Consider the following 19,928-nt stretch of genomic DNA (forward strand, 5'->3'; position numbering starts at 1 on the left):
TTTGAACCGGTTTAATCCAGTAGAAATTAATTGGAATCGGAGACATACTGAAAAAAAACTATTTACCTTGGATAGAAAGAACCAAGCTTAAAATCATCCAACGGCGGATTCTTCTTTATTTCCCTAGAAAAAAATATTTTAAAAAACCAAGCTTTCCTTTTTAATTATGGCCGTCCGTAACGGCTAGCTTATTAAATTTAAAATGATAGAATTGTCCTATCGATTTCAAACGTATGATTCCTGTAGCAGTTTGTGCGATTTAGGAGTTTTTATTATTTTTATAGGAGCGATTTCTTCAAAAATCTTTATTACCCTTCACTGGACCTGTGAAGCTACGTTGTAAAGGAGAACCATTCCGGTTCAGCGGTTAGCGAGATCCTTCGGAACACATAGACAGACATACACACTGACAAATATCCTATTACTTTTATACAAGGAGTTTGAAATAAAAATAATATCAGCATATTTAATTGATAAAATTTTAAGAAATTTGATCAGGCCTACAAAATGCGTTAATGCTTTTATCTTAAAAATACCCTGAAACAAATTAAATTAAACTTTATTTCATTCATCTTTTTTGGCAACTTTTTAATTTCAATGTCCAGCTATTATCTTAAAAGTACAACTAAAATTTAAAATTACTAATGGAACAATAAAAGTTTTTTTTTATCAAAGAAGGCGTATCAACTTTTTTGCTTTTTATTTACAGATAGCTAGCCGGTTCTTTCAGTAAGTAGTAGATGTAAAATTTTTCATAGAATTCAGATATGCAATCGGTTTTTTTGTAGACCTCTTATTTTTTAAGTAATTTAAGTTTTTTAAAAAAATAATTAAGTCGGTTTTAAGGTACTAAAGCGCAACAAAATAAAAGAAGAAAATGGCTAGTATGAACAAAAATAGTAAGATCTTTAATTTGACACCTTACTTTTAAAATTCTATAAAGTAATTATTGAAAAAATCTTTTTTGTTAACCTCGGATTGATCGAAACTTTGAAATTAAAAATATCCTCTCACAGGCATAAAAAGTATGTGTTCATATATACTTTTAGAATGAGAAAAATAATACAAATTCATTCTAAGCAAAATTGAAAAACTTTTATAAAACTAAAATAAAAAATAAAAGTTTATTTTAAGAATCATAATTTTCGGCTTTAAAGGGTTAGCTTGAATAAAACCTGAACAAAACCTAAACAAAAGACAATGCAATGTAGCAGATATTTTTTAAACACAAAAAACAATAATGTATTTTTAACTGCATTGTTTTGAAGTTTATAAACAGACTGATGCATATTTGTTCATAATTTTTCATTCTTTACATGTTCTGTAATATCATTATATTTATTGTAGTATCTATTGTATATATTGTATGAACGTTCTCCTTTTTTTTTGGGAATTCTATTGGTTAACTTTATAGGTTAAGCTTCGCGATTCGTCAATTTTCGCGATTTGTGATTGGCTAGTTTAGTAGTTACAATTCTTAAAATAAACTTTTTATTTTTTTTTATTTTTTATTACAATTTTTTAAAACTTTTTCAATTTCGTTTGGAATGGATTCGTAATATTTTTCTGATTCTAAAGGTATATATGAACCCATGTTTTTTATGTCTGTTTGAGAAAATATTTAGGTCTAAAGTTTTTATTAAACCGAGGTTAAAAAATAGATTTTTTCAATAATTACTCAACAGAATTTTAAAAGTAAGTTGTCAAATTAAAGATCTTACTATTTTTGTTCATACTGGCCATTTTCTTCTTTTATTTTGTTGCGTTTTAGTACCTTAAAACCGACTTAATTATTTTTTAAAAAAACTTAAATTACTTTAAAAATAAGAGGTCTACAAAAAAAACCGACTGCATATCTGAATTCTATGAAAAATTTTACATCTACTACTTAATGAAAGAACCGGCTAGCTATCTTAAATAAAAAGCAAAAAAGTTGATACACCTTCTTTTCTTTATCGATTGTATTAGAAGTGAGGAGTTTTAATTAATTTGGTGCAGTTGATCGGAATAAGTAAATAATGGTTGTGATCCAAAACATCCAAAGAAGCAAAGCTCTAAAATCAGATGGTAGAACAACAGAACAATAACACTTGTAGAGTGTCAAAACTAAATAAGTAGAATATTAATTTATAAGTCTAAACAAAAATTGTATATAAATTTGTTGCAAAATTGCTTAAATACAGAATATTGTTTATGGACATAGTTAAATTTATGTACTTGATTATAGAGATGATTTGCTTGTTGTACCTTGTTGTCCTAGACATCATTAATGCATAAATCAGATAATAGGGATGCTTATATCATACAATCAATTAATGTATAAAAATTTCAAAAATCAGCATTTTAAATGGAAAGGACAATTCTATCATGTCTAAATTAACGAAAAGAGTTATAAGTTACGGACGGACAAACCCAAATTATAGCAAAGCTTTGCTTTGTTAAATTACTTTATTATTCCCTAGTTTATTCAATGTCCACACTGATTAATATTTCTTTATTTGTTATGTTATTGAAATGCAATAAGTGACATTACAAGGGACCTATTGTTTTGCCTGGAAATTTTTATATGCAACAGGCATATTCCAGTTTTTATAATTAAAAGGCCATTTGAAAAGTGATTGGGTTGTACAAACCAGCCAGGTGGCAAGATAAATCATCGGTTACTGTATTCTAGAGAATGGGAAATTATACTTTATCCTATCCCTTTAGATCCCTAGAAAAATCTTAATATGAAAAAAAATCTATTAAAGACCTAAAACAAAAAACTAAAGGCCGAAAGTAAAAAGAGCTGTGCTGCTAAGTGTTTAATAGCTAGGGACAAAGATATAACAGCATTTTATAGTGTCACTTCACTTCCACCTGAACATGTAACATATAATCAAAATATTTGCTACTTGTAGCTTCCCATGAAATTTGAAGAGCCCAATATTATTTTTTTGAGGATGCTTTAAGGAACGTTCACACGCCCCCCTTACCCAACTCCTTGTAGACTAAAACCTGACCTAGATCATTATTACAAATTTCCTAAAAATTGAGGAACGATCGGTTCAGCTGTTTATGAAATTTTGGCAGAAATAATATATAAATACATACAGACAGACAGATAAACATCATGGTTATTTAGAATATAAAATTGTGTTTTATTTGCAAATGTGAAACATATTGGAGTTATAACAACATGCGGCTGTGAATGTACAGCTTATTTCGTACATTGCTGGAGGACAAGAAGTAAAAAAACAGAAACAACTGCTCCACAATTTTATGATTGTTTTAAACAAGCCTCGACAGCCGCGTCTTAGCCGCGCACAAGCCTCAAGTTTAAAGCGTGCAAAAAATAAAATTCTGACAGATGGATTATCTTTTTAGTTAAAAGGTTTAGACATCCAGCAGAATTTTAAAGTATTAAGATGACGATTTCACTGAGTCTTACACGCGGCTTAGCGCGGCTGTCAGCCCCTAGTTTTAACTAACAAGAATGGAAACATCTATAGGTTATACATTTACTGAATATATCAGCTGCTTTATGGTATGTTACAGAGATATTAAGGGACAACACTTTGGACGATAAATTGCTGAAAACACCCAATGAAGATAATAATGATTTCTCGTATTCATTCGAATCCGGTGGATAGGAACCGGTTCTCATCCATACGAAAAAACTATGTCTAGCATCGTATTATATCCAGCTTTATACGAATATAAAAATGTACAATCAAAATTCTGGTTTTAATCTTATAATTGTACATTCTAATCCGCGGAAAGCTGTTTGTAACACGATGCGAGAAATAACTATTATCCCTGTGATTTTTAGAAATATAAGCCAGACATAAAAGAATTATCTTGATAACCTGGTACTTAATCCATTAATGCATTCAGTTTTTATTCATGCAATTTAGGATCTAGCTTATTAAGTACACAACAGGGCTCGGCAGCCACACGTCAATATATACTTTTCATAGAGTCTTGTGGGAGAGTGTTTTGGGATTGTTTTAGGCTGTTTCCCTGACCTCTAACGCCATGCCCTAGAGGCTAGGGGCAGCGAAACTAGTAACTATAAAAATCAGCTGAATGTCTAAAGCTGTTCCCCATGTGATAATCCGTCTGATACGTAAAAAATATGTTAAGCCCCTAATAAACATTTTCTAATTAGCGGCCCTAATAGGAAAATGAGAAAATTGATGTACATAGATAATGATTATAAACAAATTTGAATACAAATGCCCAAAAAGAAGTTTTAAATTGATACAAATATTGAAATGAATTAAAAATTAAAAATGCTGCCTTGGATTAGGTGGAAAGTATTAAGTGCTTTTTATCTTATCCTACTTTTTTGCGTCATCAAAAAGGCATTTCTTATATTTCAATTTGTTACAGTAACAAAATAATTTCCCATTAAAAAACAAGTCTTATTTACAGACGAGAACTATAATACAATTACATATTATGTTCGTTTTAGCCGTCACATTTTTGTTGAAAAATATACAAAAAATAACAGTAAAAGAGGTAACACTTTTAAAGTGTTATAGACAGGCAGCCTGATGTGCAGACTAACATACCCTAAGAAAGACTTCATATTAAAAACACTTTAAGACTATAAATGAAAATCTGGTGCAACATCCAAATATAATATATCAACTATTGTTAAAAGAAAAATGTGGATCTAAAGTGTCCCTTTTTATAAATAAATAAACTTTAAATGCAATTAATCATTCATATTTCAATACTTTTTATATTATTTAAATAAATAACCTTAACGAATCACATTCAAGGACGCCTTATTCTATAAAAAAAAGGATCAAGTCGAAAAGAAGTGCAGCTTTCTGATTTAAGTATCACCTTCGCCATTAGCCCATAGGGGCATCCTACATTCTTCTATGATGAAATAGCTAAAACATAGCCAGTAATAACTTAGCTGTGATGGGATAAACACGTATCCCTTTTAAGCTCTTGTCTTTTGCAAGACTGAATTTTCTCAGTCTTTCTTATGCAGTTAGCTTGTAATTAACATGGACTGACAATTGTATAAGAACCTATTGGTTTCTGGTGACTTTTAAGAAGAAGAGAACATCATGAAGATCAGAAAAAGATATCATCTCAGTGAAAGCCAACAAAAATCTATAATATAACACAAAAAATCCGTGCATGGGCTTTAAGTTTATTTCACAGACATGTGTTATTTATTTCCATCAACCCTCAGTCCTCTCCCCTCAGTCTTCAACCCTCAGCCCTCACCCCTCTTCACCCTGCCACCCCCTCACCTTCCACTCCTTCTTCAGCATCTACTATTACAACAAGCTGACCCCTCTGTGGCAAACAGCAAACACAATAGGCATATCAAAGACAAAACAAATAAAATTTGGGGATGTTTATTTGTTTTAGTTATTACTCCTGACTTGTCAGCTTTATCCCTTGGTTGCTCTTGCCAGGCTTCGTCCGTTTTCTTATGAGCAAAGGCATTTTTAATTAAATGTTTGTGTCGAGCTGTAGACGAACTGTCTTATACTGTGGCATTTTCAAGTCAATTTTTAGCCAAGTTTTAATACAAAAGAATTCAGAATCCTGTACAAACTGTATATACCCTCAACAGCAAAGCAGACGGTTTTTCTCCTTTTTATTTCTGTGGAATCTTGACTACATCAATCTAGAGAACATATTTACTTGAAGAATAACATAAATACATTTAACTACAAATTTATTATCTCATTGATAATCATTATTATTATCTTTATTATATATGTATTCCCATGCAGAGTAACATGGGTACATTATTATTTGCTTTGGTATATGTTTACCATTGATTCTATTATCCAGTATTTAAAGAAAAAAATACGGATGAATGCTATATGTTTTTGCACACTATAGCCCTTTGTGAGTTTGCCTAGCTCACCCCTGACCCAAGCCCCTCGGGTCCTATGTCACTTTGACAGTTTACTCATTATTTATGACAAATTGTTAACACTATTGTTGCTATTACGCGTAGTTAGACATTGTTTTTATTATTCTTTAAAATGTTCATGTTTTTTATTTAAATGTATGATTTATTCCTTTTAATGAAAATTGTTTGTATTTCTAACTATCTTATTTTGTATGATTTGTTCCATAAGATGAATAAATCTTTTAACAACAGCTAAAACATAGCCATGACCTGAATAAGATTTTCTAAAATGATAAACTATAGTGATTCAGTCTTTATTGAGATCGTAACTGCCAGACAAAATACCTTACTTCTTTTTTTTATAGTTGATATACAGCTGACACGTGCAACTTTGACTACTATATAAAACCCGCGAACGTGGCTCAACACGTAGCGCATCAGCTCGTCGTCGGGAAGGTGATAGGTTCGAATCTCGATCCGACACCGCGTCACAACTAAAGACGTCAAAAATGGTTTCCAATGCTACTATGTCAAATGCCCGACGTAAATAGTTAGAGGGGGGGGGGAATACCTTGGCCCAAAACAGACGCAACTTGTTACCATGCACAGTTGGGACTTCTCAGAGAAAGGTCATGCATCTCAGAGAGTTGGTTGTCTGATGGGCGAATGGACGCTTTTCACCACAATTATAAGCAGAGTATGTTCCAAGGTGCGTGTATAGAGGTCTAGTACCCTAAGCGACACCAAGCCCCCTAGAGTCTTAACTCTTATATTGATAATAGGGGGGGGGGCTATTTTTACGTTGCATATACCTGCGGTGCCCAAACCCTGTAGGGCTACTTAGTGCCAAACATAACCTAATCGTACCTGACCTAAAGCAAACAAAGAAACTAAAACTATGCCCCCAACCCCTTAATTTTGATTTATTTGAAAAATAAGATAGGGATGGGTGATTTCAAATCCCGACTAGACACAATGAAAAATTTCCAAATAATCCATAGGCGTCCAAGGGGGGGGGTAATGGGCCATTAGGCACCCCCAAAATTTTTGAACAATACCCCCCCCCAATACCCCTACCTTGGGGGTGCCGTAGGCACCCCCAACGATTTTGGGGGGGGGTAATTACCCCCCCAAACCATTTTGGGGGGGGTAATTCCCCCCCCCAAAATAAATATTCTTTAAAAAAAATTTTTTGGGGGGGGGTATTTACCCCCCCCAAATTGAATGTTCTTACAAAAAAAATTTTACTGAAATTTTTTTTTAGGGGGGGGGATCTATGATGTAATTGTAAAGCACTGAAGATTCCATAAAATAGATACCTAACTAAATTAAATATTTCATTAAATAATGAAAAAGAATTTCTATAGGCGATTTCTTTTGGGAGGATGTCAGGGTGTCTCAAAACTAGTTATAAAACTTACCAGGACCTATAAGACGCTTCACTTTAAAGTATAATCATATTGGTTCATTGGTTAGTGAGTTAATTATTGTATTTTTATGTTCTAAAGAATGAGATACTACTATATATTTGAATAGTAGTGGCGCCCCTAGCATCTAAGAACTCGTGTTTTCTAAAGGGTAAAAAGGGAGGAGAAAAATAGCCTAAAACCACTCAAAAGGATTGACCTATAATAGTGTGGAACCATCATGGGATCTATGTGAAGCTTTCCTAAAAAGGAGAACTCAGTATTAAAAGTAATGAAATCTGAAGCTATAGTCAAATAAACCTTACTTACTACTTTATGTTATACAGTTAGGGAGTTGAATCCATTTTTATAGAAGCAGAAACATAATCTATGATTATGGTTTGGACCCTCTAAAACTGTAATCTACCTTTCCACTTTCCCCTCTCTTGGTGAAGATATCTTCAACGCCGATACGATTTTTGAAATGTAAGATTCTACTTTCCCTTCTCTTGGTGAAGATATCTTCAACGCCGATACGATTTTTGAAATGTAAGATTCCACTTTCCCCTCTCTTGGTGAAGATATCTTCAACGCCGATACGATTTTTGAAATATAAGATTCCACTTTTGACTCTCTTGGTGAAGATATCTTCAACAAGAGAGACAAAAGTGGAATCTTATATTTCAAAAATCGTATCGGCGTTGAAGATATCTTCACCAAGAGAGGGGAAAGTGGAAGGGTAGATTACAGTTTTAGAGGGTACAAACCATAATCATAGATTATATTTCTGCTTCTATAAAAATGGATTCAACTCCATTACTGTTATAGGATAGTACTTATTAACTTAATAGATTAGGTAGGTGCTTTTTTTACATAATTAAATTACCCCCCCCAAAAATTTTACCCCCGGGGTAAATTAGTTTGGGGGGGGTAATTACCCCCCCCCCAACAGATTTAGGGGGAGTATTTACCCCCCCCCCCCAACAGACTTTAGGGGGGGTGATTACTAATTACCCCCCCCAATCAAATTTTACCCCCGGGGTAAAAATTTTGGGGGGGGTAAAAAAAAATTTCGGCGCGCTTCGCGCGCCATTTTACCCCCCCCCCAAAAAAAATCTTGGACGCCCCTGAAATAATCTTTAGGAAAATATGTCTATGCTTTTAAAATCGTATATATACTGCAAACATACAAACTATGAAGTAATGTTTTTGTAAAAAAAAGCATATATGTAAATAACAAAGCATATTGTAGTGCTTTACGCCATACAAAACACTAACACGCTTTTATGTAGAATAAATATCGCTTAGAAAGAAAGATAGGTAGATTATTTTCGCCATAAGGCATGTAGGCTACATATTCATGAAAAAGGGGGTTAGCATTTTAGTTAGGTTGTCAGAAAATATTACTTTTACACTGACTAAGAAGTTTAGAATGTAAGATAGATCCCAACCTTCTCAAATTTTTCATTTTCTGTGCGTCACAAGTATAATAACCAAAAGTATATGATTATCATCTATTTACTTTTTCTTCTTTGAACTTTGCACACGAGGTCTTGGACGTTTTTATTTCTTACAGAAGAAGAATATATTTGAAACAATGGATAATAAACAAATTGGATGACCTACAGCACGCATTTGGTTTCGTGTACGTTTTGTACTATTGTATTTGGTATGAAATAGGCTCCAACGATCACAATGGAAATTCCCTCCAAGGCGCTGTCACTGTAAACTTGTTAATGTTCGTTTAGCTGAATTTTAGAGCTTCGCTGTTATGGATAATACTTAAATATTTAATAATTACGTATCGCACTATATTATGGACACACAACTTTCCGAGGAGAGCATAATGATTATGTTCAGTTTTGTTGGCCTCGAGGGGCCGAAATCCCGAGCTAACAAACATGGTATTGATTTGATGACCTTTATTTTGATTCATTTCAAAGAACAATAGAAGGTTGACAAGAATTATATGTGACTAATCGAAATATATTACTATTTTTGAGCTGTGTTTTTTTCTATGGATAGTCTCTTTTCAAACCCAATGTCGTGTATTATTTTATTTTAATATTTGTAGAAAATTATCTGCAATACGATACAATACACAATTTTTCAGTGTTGCTTAATCGGTTTTAATCTAGCGGTTGTCAATCGGTTTGGCAGCCATATTGAAAAGAAAAAAATTACTACTGTACCTCCTGTCCCCCATCTGGTTTATGGTGTGACCGTTTGACCATATCAGCTACAGGACCAGGGTTTTAGTGGGACCGCGAGACCATATCGCCTAGATGACCAGTTCTGGGGGTGACTGCTTGATGACCATTTCAGTTGACCGTCTTACCATGTTAGCTTAAGAACCAACAACTTTCAGAATTTTCTTTTATCAAAAGGAAACGTTATGATATTTTCAAGAATAGTATGAATTTAATGACAATTAAAACATAACAAAGTATCTTTTTTATAGTAAAATTGGGTTTTGGTATATCAAAGAATATTAAAGAAAAGTTATTTATAAGAGTAAAATAATTGATAACAAGGATTGCAAAACCCATAACGACAAAGCACATAAAAATATAAGAACAAACAAACGGACAAAATAATATATGCCCCATTTTCTGATGAATCTTCTTTATGCAAATTTCAGGAGCCAATTTCGTTTACACTTTTAACAGTTATAAATCTATCTCAACCATTTCGTTTAGCAGCATATGACAAATATGGACAGATAGACGGATATTTATAATTATAGTGTAGCCTCGCTGCTAAAATTATAATTTCCAATTATAACCTTAAAGAAATAGGAATTTTTCAGAGCACTAATTCAAAACATTTTCATTTTTTCACTTTTTTTTTACAAATTATAACTGGTTAAACTTAAAAACATCTAACAAAAAATGAATAAATAATAAATTGTCTGAAAGAAGAATGGTTAATCAGTATATATTCAAAATTGATGATATCTTTTTAAAATTGGTTTAGCCTGTTTTCACGCATTTAAGGGATTTAATGACTTACACTATAAATGTTTTTTTCGACTATATAACATGAAATGAAAGTAGTTAAAAGAAAAAGAAAATAATTTTCTTTTTAAAAATCAAAATGTAAATTGAGGCTACTAGGGGCGTAGCCGCTAGTTTACTATAAAGCCAGGCAATAACCTTATCATAAAATGGTTTTATGTCAACATAAGAAGTAAAATGCCATTAGACAGTCGATATATAGATATTATGTCAGCTATGGCCACTTTTTATTAAAGCCTTCAAGTCGACATAAACACTGAAAATTACATTTCGATAGAATGTGGACGATTTTGACACGTAAATTACCATAAAAAAATAAATAAAAAAGTACGTATTCCCTTAAATGTCTGTTTAATTCAAATTATAAAAAGAACCATAAATCTTCCAAAAGTGGAAAATACAAGAAATAAATTAATCAGATCAGCTGACTTTATTTAAGTACATTCGGTATCATACCTTGTTATGACTAATGAACCACCGAAACCCCCAACGCCTTCTCTTCAACCTACCCCATCTTGACAAACCTAACCTTACCTATCTTCAATTAGATAGTTGTGGTCTATTTTATGTTTAAGTGACATTGATATACATCAAAACAAGTATGACAACATCCATAAAAGCGAAGCTCTGAAACGGTAGGACAGACGACCATTAACTCTTGTAGAGTGCCAGAACTGTATATACAAAATTTAAATATATAAGTTTTAACAAAATTATACCTAAATTTGTACCTTTTTGTAATAGGAATCAGTATTCAAAAAATCAGATCAATCGGATGATTTTATCACATAAAAATTGTTGTTAAAAAGTAAAAAAATCAACATATTTAAAATGGACGTACGGATATTCTGGTAACGATTATAGAGTTGCTACGCTTTCTAAATCATACCCAACTACTACAGGAATCATCATGTAAAGTTTGAAATCGATAGGACAATTCTAAAATGCCTCAATTAACGAAAAAGGCTATCTTAATATATATGTTCACGACAAAGCGTCTTTTTATGTGACAATTAAAAGCTTTAAAAGGCGCAATTAAGTTGTCCTAAGAGATTAACCAATTAAATATAAAAACTAGTGCATATTAACCTCATTACTGTTTATTTAATCTTAATATTAGAGACTTAACATTTTTGAACGGTAAATTATCCAAAAACCATTCTGATGTATTTCTGTAAAATTAAAGTTTATATACATATTCTGTAAATTTTTAGCAAGCTTCCATCCAAACGCACAACTTTCAAAATTTAAGAATTGTATAAAAATAGATGAACAAATTAGTAACAACCATTTAAGATTTAATAAAAGTATCAAATGTAAAGCCAACAAATGAGAAAACGTGCTTATAAAACTTTGGGTCCCAGTATAATTCAAAGTCTAATGTCCCTTCTTGAAAAAATATAAATAAAAAAGAATATGGAATTGAGGAACGATCATCAATGCTAACAATTGAAATATTTGATTTAGTTTTGGACTTAAATAAAATTGTTTATGGTGGAATCATCCCATTAAATCAAACTAGATAAGTACTAAAATAAAACCAAATGAAAAGTAAGCCAAGAGGCGGAAATGTTATGCTGGCTGATGATAAACATAATTACACTGCTCAATGTTGTGTCGTTCTTTGAGTCAGAGTCATGCAATGTGCCGACATAAATTATTACTGGCAGTTTTAAACATAGTGCCCGTTGAGCACTAATACCTACCCAACTTTAATTTTTGATAGATCAAAAATAATGGTGGATTGTATAGTTCCATTGACAACCCCTGCTAAGCTAACAAGTACCCATTATAACCTTACCAAACCTGATCTAAAGCAATAAACAAACAAATGAAAATCCCCATCTCCTTATTTTAAAAATTATGTTAAGGGGTTATCAGTGCTCAACAAGTACTTTGTGTGAAAGTGCCCCAATTATTGTTTCTCCGAATACAACCATATCAATCTGCAACTTGGGATGTTTATACAAAACAGTATTCATATCAAGGAAACAGCTAGGCCCGTGGCGTGCACAAGATTTTGTCAAGGTTGAAAGAAACCTCGAGGGATGAAAAAAGGCTAAGATATGTCTTCTTAATTTCAATTTTAATTGGTATGTTGTCACCCCCCACGTCTGAAGACATTTGGTAATACACTTAAAGGATTAATATCTTATACCTGCTATGCATTTTTTAAGTTGAAATGTTAAAACACTAGATTTGCATGTAAAATGAAATGCAACAGAAATTATAGGTCAGAAAATGGGCAGGGTGTACCAACCTTTCCGCAAACATATCACGAATTTGTAGCAGTGTTTAGAAAAGCTAAATTATAATATGAGAAAAATAAATTAATTTAGTATAAAATGAGAGCTTTTTTAAGCTGTCATAAAATTTTGCGGAGTGTGTTGATTAATATAAAAAGAAAAAAAGATTTAATTTTAAGTACCCTCCCACAAAATAGGTATAAACCTTCTCAGGACATGTGAGAAGCTACCATATCGTTTCAGTGGTTTGCAAGATCTTTCGGTACAGACAGACAGACACACTCATAGACAGCTCTAATATATTGCATTTTTGAGGAAACATCCTTGTGCTTGAAAAATTAGATATATTCTAAAAAACATTGATAACTATATTAGAACAACCAAAAATGAAACCCATGATCTAAAGACAATAAAGAATAAATTTATGCAAAAATTTCTGTAATTGGTAAATAAGTTTGGGCACAAATGGTTTAATTAAAGTATCTAAGTTTTATAAACAAACCAATGGCGGATTGTTTTTAAAATAACATTACAAAACTTTCTATAAATACCAAATAGATTAAAACTTTCCAAAAATTACCCTAGAAGCTAAGGGCCCAGTCCATAGACGTCCAAGGGGGGGGGGTAAAGGTGTGATTACCCTCCCCCCCCAAATAAAAAAAAATGCCTCTATAAAATAAAGATTACCCCCCAAAATAATTTTTTATTTTCAAAATTTTACCCTCCCCCCTCCAAATAAAAAAGCTTGGACGCCCCTGGCCTGGCCCAGTCATTATAGTGTTTTAAAAGGAAGCTTGACTACTAAAAAATACCTCAAAAATGATTCAAAATGGTCAAAACAAAACCTAACTGTTTTTTTTGCTATGGTAAATCAGACGGCGCGGTATAGCTTAATTATAGACGAAGAACATATAGGAATAAACAATGTTATATAGTGGCCACTATTCGCCATGTCCAACCTTTTTAAAAACCAAAACTTTTATATAATTAGGGTAGGTCCGTCCGTTCGGGATTAATTTATACATTTTAAAATTGTCCTATAGATTTCAACTTTGCATGATGATTACTAACAATTAGGCACGATTTAGGAAGCCTAGCAACTCAATTATCGTTATCAAATTGACTACAAATTTTTGTACTATATATTTGCAATAAATTTATGTATAGTTTTGTTTAGACTTACAAATTAATGTTCTGCTAATTAAGTAATGACACTCTGCAAGAGTTATCGTTTGTCACACTTCATTCGGATTTCATCCTTGTTTTTATATTTTCTGCTTGAAATATAAAAAAGTACTATATGTTCATTTTTAACAAGTTAAAAATCCTTTATTATAAAGTAGTAGGTACTGATTTTTGCCCGTTGCCTAAGATCTAAAACTGCTGGTACGTATTGGTTATACTTTATAGATAAGATTTGTAATTATGTTGGGGTGTATAGGCTATTTTCCTTACCTCCACTACCTTTCCCTAAAGGCTAGGGGCGAAACAACTTTCAATATAATTATATACTAAGTAACTTGAACCCAAACTGCCACTATTTACATCTCATACACGGTTTTTTTCCCAGGTGCAGTTTTCTTTTGGAATGGTTAAGTTGCCCTCCTTAGATTAACTAGATTAATGAAAACCTACCCAGGACCTATATGCAGCTTTCATAAAAATTGAGAACTTATTCAGTAAAATGTATAAAAAGATCTTATGTATTTAATTGCGCATAGGATCTATATATATATTTATATGTATTTTTTTGCCAAATAAGGAAAGAAAATAAAGGCTAAAGCCACTTGATATCTTTATATAAAAAATAATGATATTATTATATAGAACTTTTTCCAGCTTAACGTGTCCACAATGAGACAAATGATAGCATTACAATAAGGTTCCTCGGAATTTGGCTAAGTTTGAGTATAGATACCTGACCATAAATCATCTTTATATACAACATTCAACAGGATTTGTGTGTGTCTGTTTGTAACCGCCGAACCGATATGGTACTCCTTTACATTGTAGCTTCGTATAGGTCCTGGGAAGGTTCATAACAATTATGGAGATTGTTCCACCACTCTCCCAATAGAAATTGCAACTAGAAAAATTCTCACCGTCCCCAATTTTTTTTTTTAATTTTAAAGCTTCGTTAAAATACTTTTAAGGCTACTTTAAGTCCTTTAAGTTACCTTTTTGTACCAACTTTCAAGCTAAGAGTAATTTGTGAGTGGAGTGTTACTTAATTTTCAATCTTTATGACTATTTTTACACCATCTTAAGGCCAGGTTTCTATACTCTAAAATGGTCCACTGCTTAGGACCACAACATTACAACCGCGGCAATTACATTTCGTCATGGAATCTTGTTTACTTTTGATGAATCATCCACATATTAAGGATAATAAGCTTTTTTTTTTACAATTTGCCACTTTTTGGAATAAAAATGTTTTTCCAATGGGGATTTCTATAACCTTTTTGATAACCATATTTTGCGCATTTATTCATTGATTACATTGAAATACCTATATTGAACATCAAATATGAATGCTATTTTCAGGGAAGATTTAATCTTTTTATTGTATTTAATGATACTAAAGCAATGCAAATAATATAATGTAACTGTAGTAAATTAAAAGTGAAGACATTTGATTTTAAAAGATAAAAATTCAACAATATATCATAACTTTTTTAGTTTGGCTTCGAAACTGATTAATACCCACTGGATTAGAACCGGTTCCCGGCCATACTTAAAAATTATGTATTACATTACAGACAATTTTCCAAAAATGTTAAAATGAAAATTAAAAAGTTAAGCCATAATCTTATAATTTCTTATTTCAATGTACGCGGAAAGATGTCTATAACTTAATGCGATAAATAACTATTATTAATCAACTAATGAATATTAATAACTAACCAAGTTTTTAAGAAACCTTGCTCCTATCATAAAACTAAAAAATAAAGACAAAAAGAAACCAAAATTTTCCAGAAAGAACTTGACAATTCAATTAATTGAAAATGATATACCACCACGGATAGAATCAGGGACCATTGGGCTGTTTATTACACTAGTCCCACAGGTCTTATAATGACGTTTTCTTATTCGTTGGCTCAACAACCTTGGGGACGTTTATCGAATTTTGATTGGCTGGTTCATTTAGTGTCCAAATGTTTTAACCACTAATTATAATATAAAGAATCGGTAATTTTGTGTATCATCATTGGGAATGTACATCAATTTCCATTGTCTTATCTTAGATTCCAGATAGAAAGCATTCAAACGTTTGGTTGTATAATTTTAAAATCATGTAATCTCGTAGTCGTAGCTATGTAATTAATTTTATCTAGCAACTTCTAAAAACATTAGAAATCTTATTTATTTTACTAAGATATTTTATGTAATTGCCATGATATTTATGTCCAAAAATATGTAATATTTTTCTCATTCTAGAGTCATATATAAACACATATTTTTTATGCCTGTGAGAGAAAATATTTAGGTTTAAAGTTTTGATTAAAACGAGGTTAAAAAATAGATTTTTTCAATAACTACTCAACAGAATTTAAAAAGTAAGGTGTCAAATTAAAGATCTTACTATTTTTGTTCATACTGGCAATTTTCCTCTTTTATTTTGTTGCGTTTAAGTACCTTAAAACCGACTTAATTATTTTTTTAAAAAAAACTTAAATTACTTCAAAAATAAGAGGTCTACAAAAAAAACCGATTGCATATCTGAATTCTATGGAAAATTTTACATCTACTACGTACTAAAAGCACCGGCTAGCTATTCTAAATAAAAAGCAAAAAGTTAAGACACCTTCTTTTTAAGTTTTAAATACAAGTACTGAAAAGGGTATATAATTCAATAAAATTAAAATAAATATATATATCAAAAATACATAATAAGTTCACTGTATCAAAGCTTCACTAATCACATTGACAGAAAAAAACCTTTTCTATGAAAATTGTCCACTTGTATAAAAAAACTGGTGCCATGCCATATAGCAATTTCATATTCAATGTAAAGGTCACACACTATTTTGTCATTCCAAAACACAAATAATCACAATTCAATTACAGTTTAATGCCCTGTGACATCAAGCTATAAACTTGCTGTAATATTACATTTATTGAACTGTAAAAAAGGCAACTTTAGTTTTAAACACACACATTAATACATACACTCACAAAAAATATGTTTAAGCAAATTTCAAGTGAACAATTTTCATTTTAAGTCACTAAGTCAATAATCACTATATTAATCACTTAGGAAGAAGAAAAAAACAAGTAAATGATAAAATTTTGGCTTGCTTTTAATTGCGCGGAATATGTTATTTTTTGTTGTTATTATTTACTTATTCTGTGTATTATTGCATGATCAGCTGTAAAGCTTGCTAGGGAGTAAATGTACAAGGTGCATAGTGCAGAATTCTGGCGTTAGAGTCACTACAACCCCCTTAATCAACCCCTCCTCTTATAATACCCCAAACCATTCTTTCCTTATCTCTACTATGTTCCCCCCCCCTCTCTCTCTCTCTTTCTCACATATTTTTCTCGATGTAAAAAAGTACCTTCAAACAACCACCCCCCTCCCCCCCACCCCCTCCTGGACAAACCAGTTACAAATTAAGATTATCTCTCCTTAAAACCATACACACTCCCCCTTTGTCCCTTCCTATTATTGTTCACACCTCCTTAGGCGGTGCCTATAAACCATAAAACTATAATACAACTAAAATATAACAGTTGAGTGTAGCCTGTATAATTATTGTGATATTGTGACTGTCAGAACCCGCCACTTATGCCCTTGTATGGCAAGAGGGCATGGATATATGTAGAAAAATATGTGCGTGTGTGTGAATGTGTGAGTGTTAGTTTTTATAATATGTTGCTTTTTGTTCATTATTTACAGAAAAAAATGTTTCTTTACATTTGACCGAATATAATAAATATAAAAGTGCACATATCAAAATCAAATTATTTGGATTTAAATTTCTTTCCTTTCATAATGACTTTTTTATATTTGAAGCTTCTTTTTCACAAAATTATGTTTATGATTTATGAAATAAAGGAAGTGTATAAAAAGTAATGATAAAGCATTAAAATAACAAGTTTACTACATTAATGATTAAGTTTAGTTCTACCCCTTTAAATAATGAATTTTAATAAGGTAAACAAGAACGATAACGTCCAATAGTAGTGGAACAATTCTAAACATTATTAAAAGAGAATATTTAGATAAAAAAAATGACAAAAATGGTAAATAAGAGATCTTTGCATTACAGACGCCAAGAGAGGTAAAAACAGACATAAAGACTTATATATTCGCTTCGCTAAAAAAATGTAAATATTTTATAATGCTAAAATAGAGTGAATTACAAATCATCAAAAAAAAACTAATCTTCTTTTTAAAATATTTGTAAAACCAGGCCATAAAAAGAGAACAATATTGTACATCCCCACTTAGGACAGACAAAAATACCATCTGAAAATTAAAATTATTGGAGGAAAAGTTTGAACACTTAAGGTTTGACAACTCTATGAAGATTTAATAAACATATCCAAAGTTTTTAAATGACAGATTGTGTTTATAAAACTTTGGGGACCAGTTTGAATTACAGACCAATGTCCCCTACCTACCTTGTAAAATCAAGCTTTAGATGGTATTTTAATTGATACTTTCTTTTAAAAGAATTATCTTGCCTTTATACATATAATTGAAAAAAGGCATTTAAAAAAAAATACAAATTATTTTTTTAAAAATCGATACACGATTTGATTAAGATATATGAATGACCACCCCTGTCTCTGCAATGGTGTATCAACTTACAATTTTACACAAACAGGGAGAAGGGACAGAAACTCAGTACTTTTTGTTGACGGACCTACTCTACAGTTGCTGTTTGTCCGTCAGTAAGTCATGGATTCAAATCAGAACACAGACTTTACAGTATTCCACAGTAAGTGTTATATGTAAAGCCATTTACGTTAATTTTAGCGTGTTAGATTGTTCAATCAAATTCAAACTTGGCATGGTGATTCCTGACACAGTTAGGTACAACTTTAAAGGCTTAGCAGCTCTATAATTATTACCAAAATGTCTGTACGTCCATTTTAACATGATGACATTTTAGCCTTTTTAAGGAAAAAACAAATTTAAAATGAAATGATTATTTTTGCCTTGATTATTGGAATACTGATTCCTAGAACAATTAAGTACTTTGTTGTAATGTTGTAAATGTAAAATCAAGATATATTTACCATTTACTTGTTTCAACCCATTATCTTAAAATTTAATCATTTCATTTAGTAAATATATATCTCAAGATTGTCTCTGCTTTACATTATCTAAGTTTATTGTTATTTTTCATTGACAAAACTGTGCCTCTTATCTTATTTTTTCTTGTTTTACCCATTTATTTTTAAAATTTAGAAGAAAAAAAAACATTTCAAATCAATTTAAAAAGCTGAAAACTTGTAACTGACCCTTAAACACACACTCACACAACCACACACACACACACACACACACACACATCCACACACACACATATATAAACACTATTCTTTGTTTTGGTCAAAAGCTGAAAATTTTGCCCAGGGTGATGTTTACATACTTTTTATCCATGTTATTTATTTTCTTTGACATCAGGTTTCAGGAAAGTAGCATCTCTACATTCAAAGTATGTCTATATGTAATACTAATAACTATATAAGTAGCAAATAGGGTTTCCCCTTTTACTCAAATACTATGTAAGATAAATGTGTATATTTTCTTAGAGTCCCCCTGAATTTTTGAATTTTGAAGCAGTCAAACTATTAATTGCTTTTTGCTTTTGTTAAAAAAAGTACCAGCAAATTTAACTTATGTGCAAACTCAAGAAAGCTATTTTTCCTTTTTTTAAATGTACAAGCTAAGGATCTTTGAATAGATTTGTGCTTGTTTAACTTTATAAGGTTTGAACAAAACCATTGCACATAGCTATTGTTGAGCATAAGTCTTAACAGAGACATAAGGGATAGGGAACCTAGGAAATATTTTTGCATCCTTTAATATGACAGTGTACAACGGCAGTGCATTGTAGGGGATGTAAACAATATTTGAACCTTGAATAGTGATTAATCGCATCGTATAATGGACAGCTTTCCGCGGATATTAAGATAAAACTGGTATTAATTTTATGATTTTTATTTTAATATAGATGGAAAATTGTCTGTAATACGATATACATGATTTTTCAGTATAGCTCAGAACTGGTTCTAATCCAGAGAATATTAATTGGTTTCAAAGCCATAAAACCAGAAATGCTTTATGCATTAAATTCCTGAGTTCTAACTTCTAAGTGTTTGTGGCAAAATTTATCCCAGATAATTTTTGTTACCAACGGCTAGTTTC

At 31.4% G+C, this 19,928-nt stretch overlaps 2 protein-coding genes across 2 annotated transcripts in view; both read right to left on the reverse strand.

Annotated features, from left to right (window-relative positions):
- The window catches only part of LOC145303999 (uncharacterized), a 29,686-nt gene extending 19,498 nt beyond the window's left edge, over nucleotides 1-10,188 (reverse strand). Inside the window, exons 1-3 of the mRNA XM_080145750.1 lie at nucleotides 10,067-10,188; nucleotides 9,474-9,655; nucleotides 67-123 (exon numbers count right to left, since the gene is read on the reverse strand). Coding sequence (XP_080001876.1) covers nucleotides 67-123; nucleotides 9,474-9,487 — 71 coding nt within the window. The 5' untranslated portion in view covers nucleotides 9,488-9,655; nucleotides 10,067-10,188. The remainder of the gene's footprint in view (nucleotides 1-66; nucleotides 124-9,473; nucleotides 9,656-10,066) is intronic.
- Nucleotides 1-19,928, reverse strand: part of LOC145304025 (uncharacterized) — a 465,321-nt gene that overhangs the window by 37,610 nt on the left and 407,783 nt on the right. The window lies entirely within an intron of this gene.

Source organism: Acartia tonsa, chromosome 2 (assembly GCF_053477335.1).
Source record: "Acartia tonsa isolate MP-2025a chromosome 2, ASM5347733v1, whole genome shotgun sequence".
In the NCBI taxonomy this organism is placed as follows: domain Eukaryota; kingdom Metazoa; phylum Arthropoda; class Copepoda; order Calanoida; family Acartiidae; genus Acartia; species Acartia tonsa.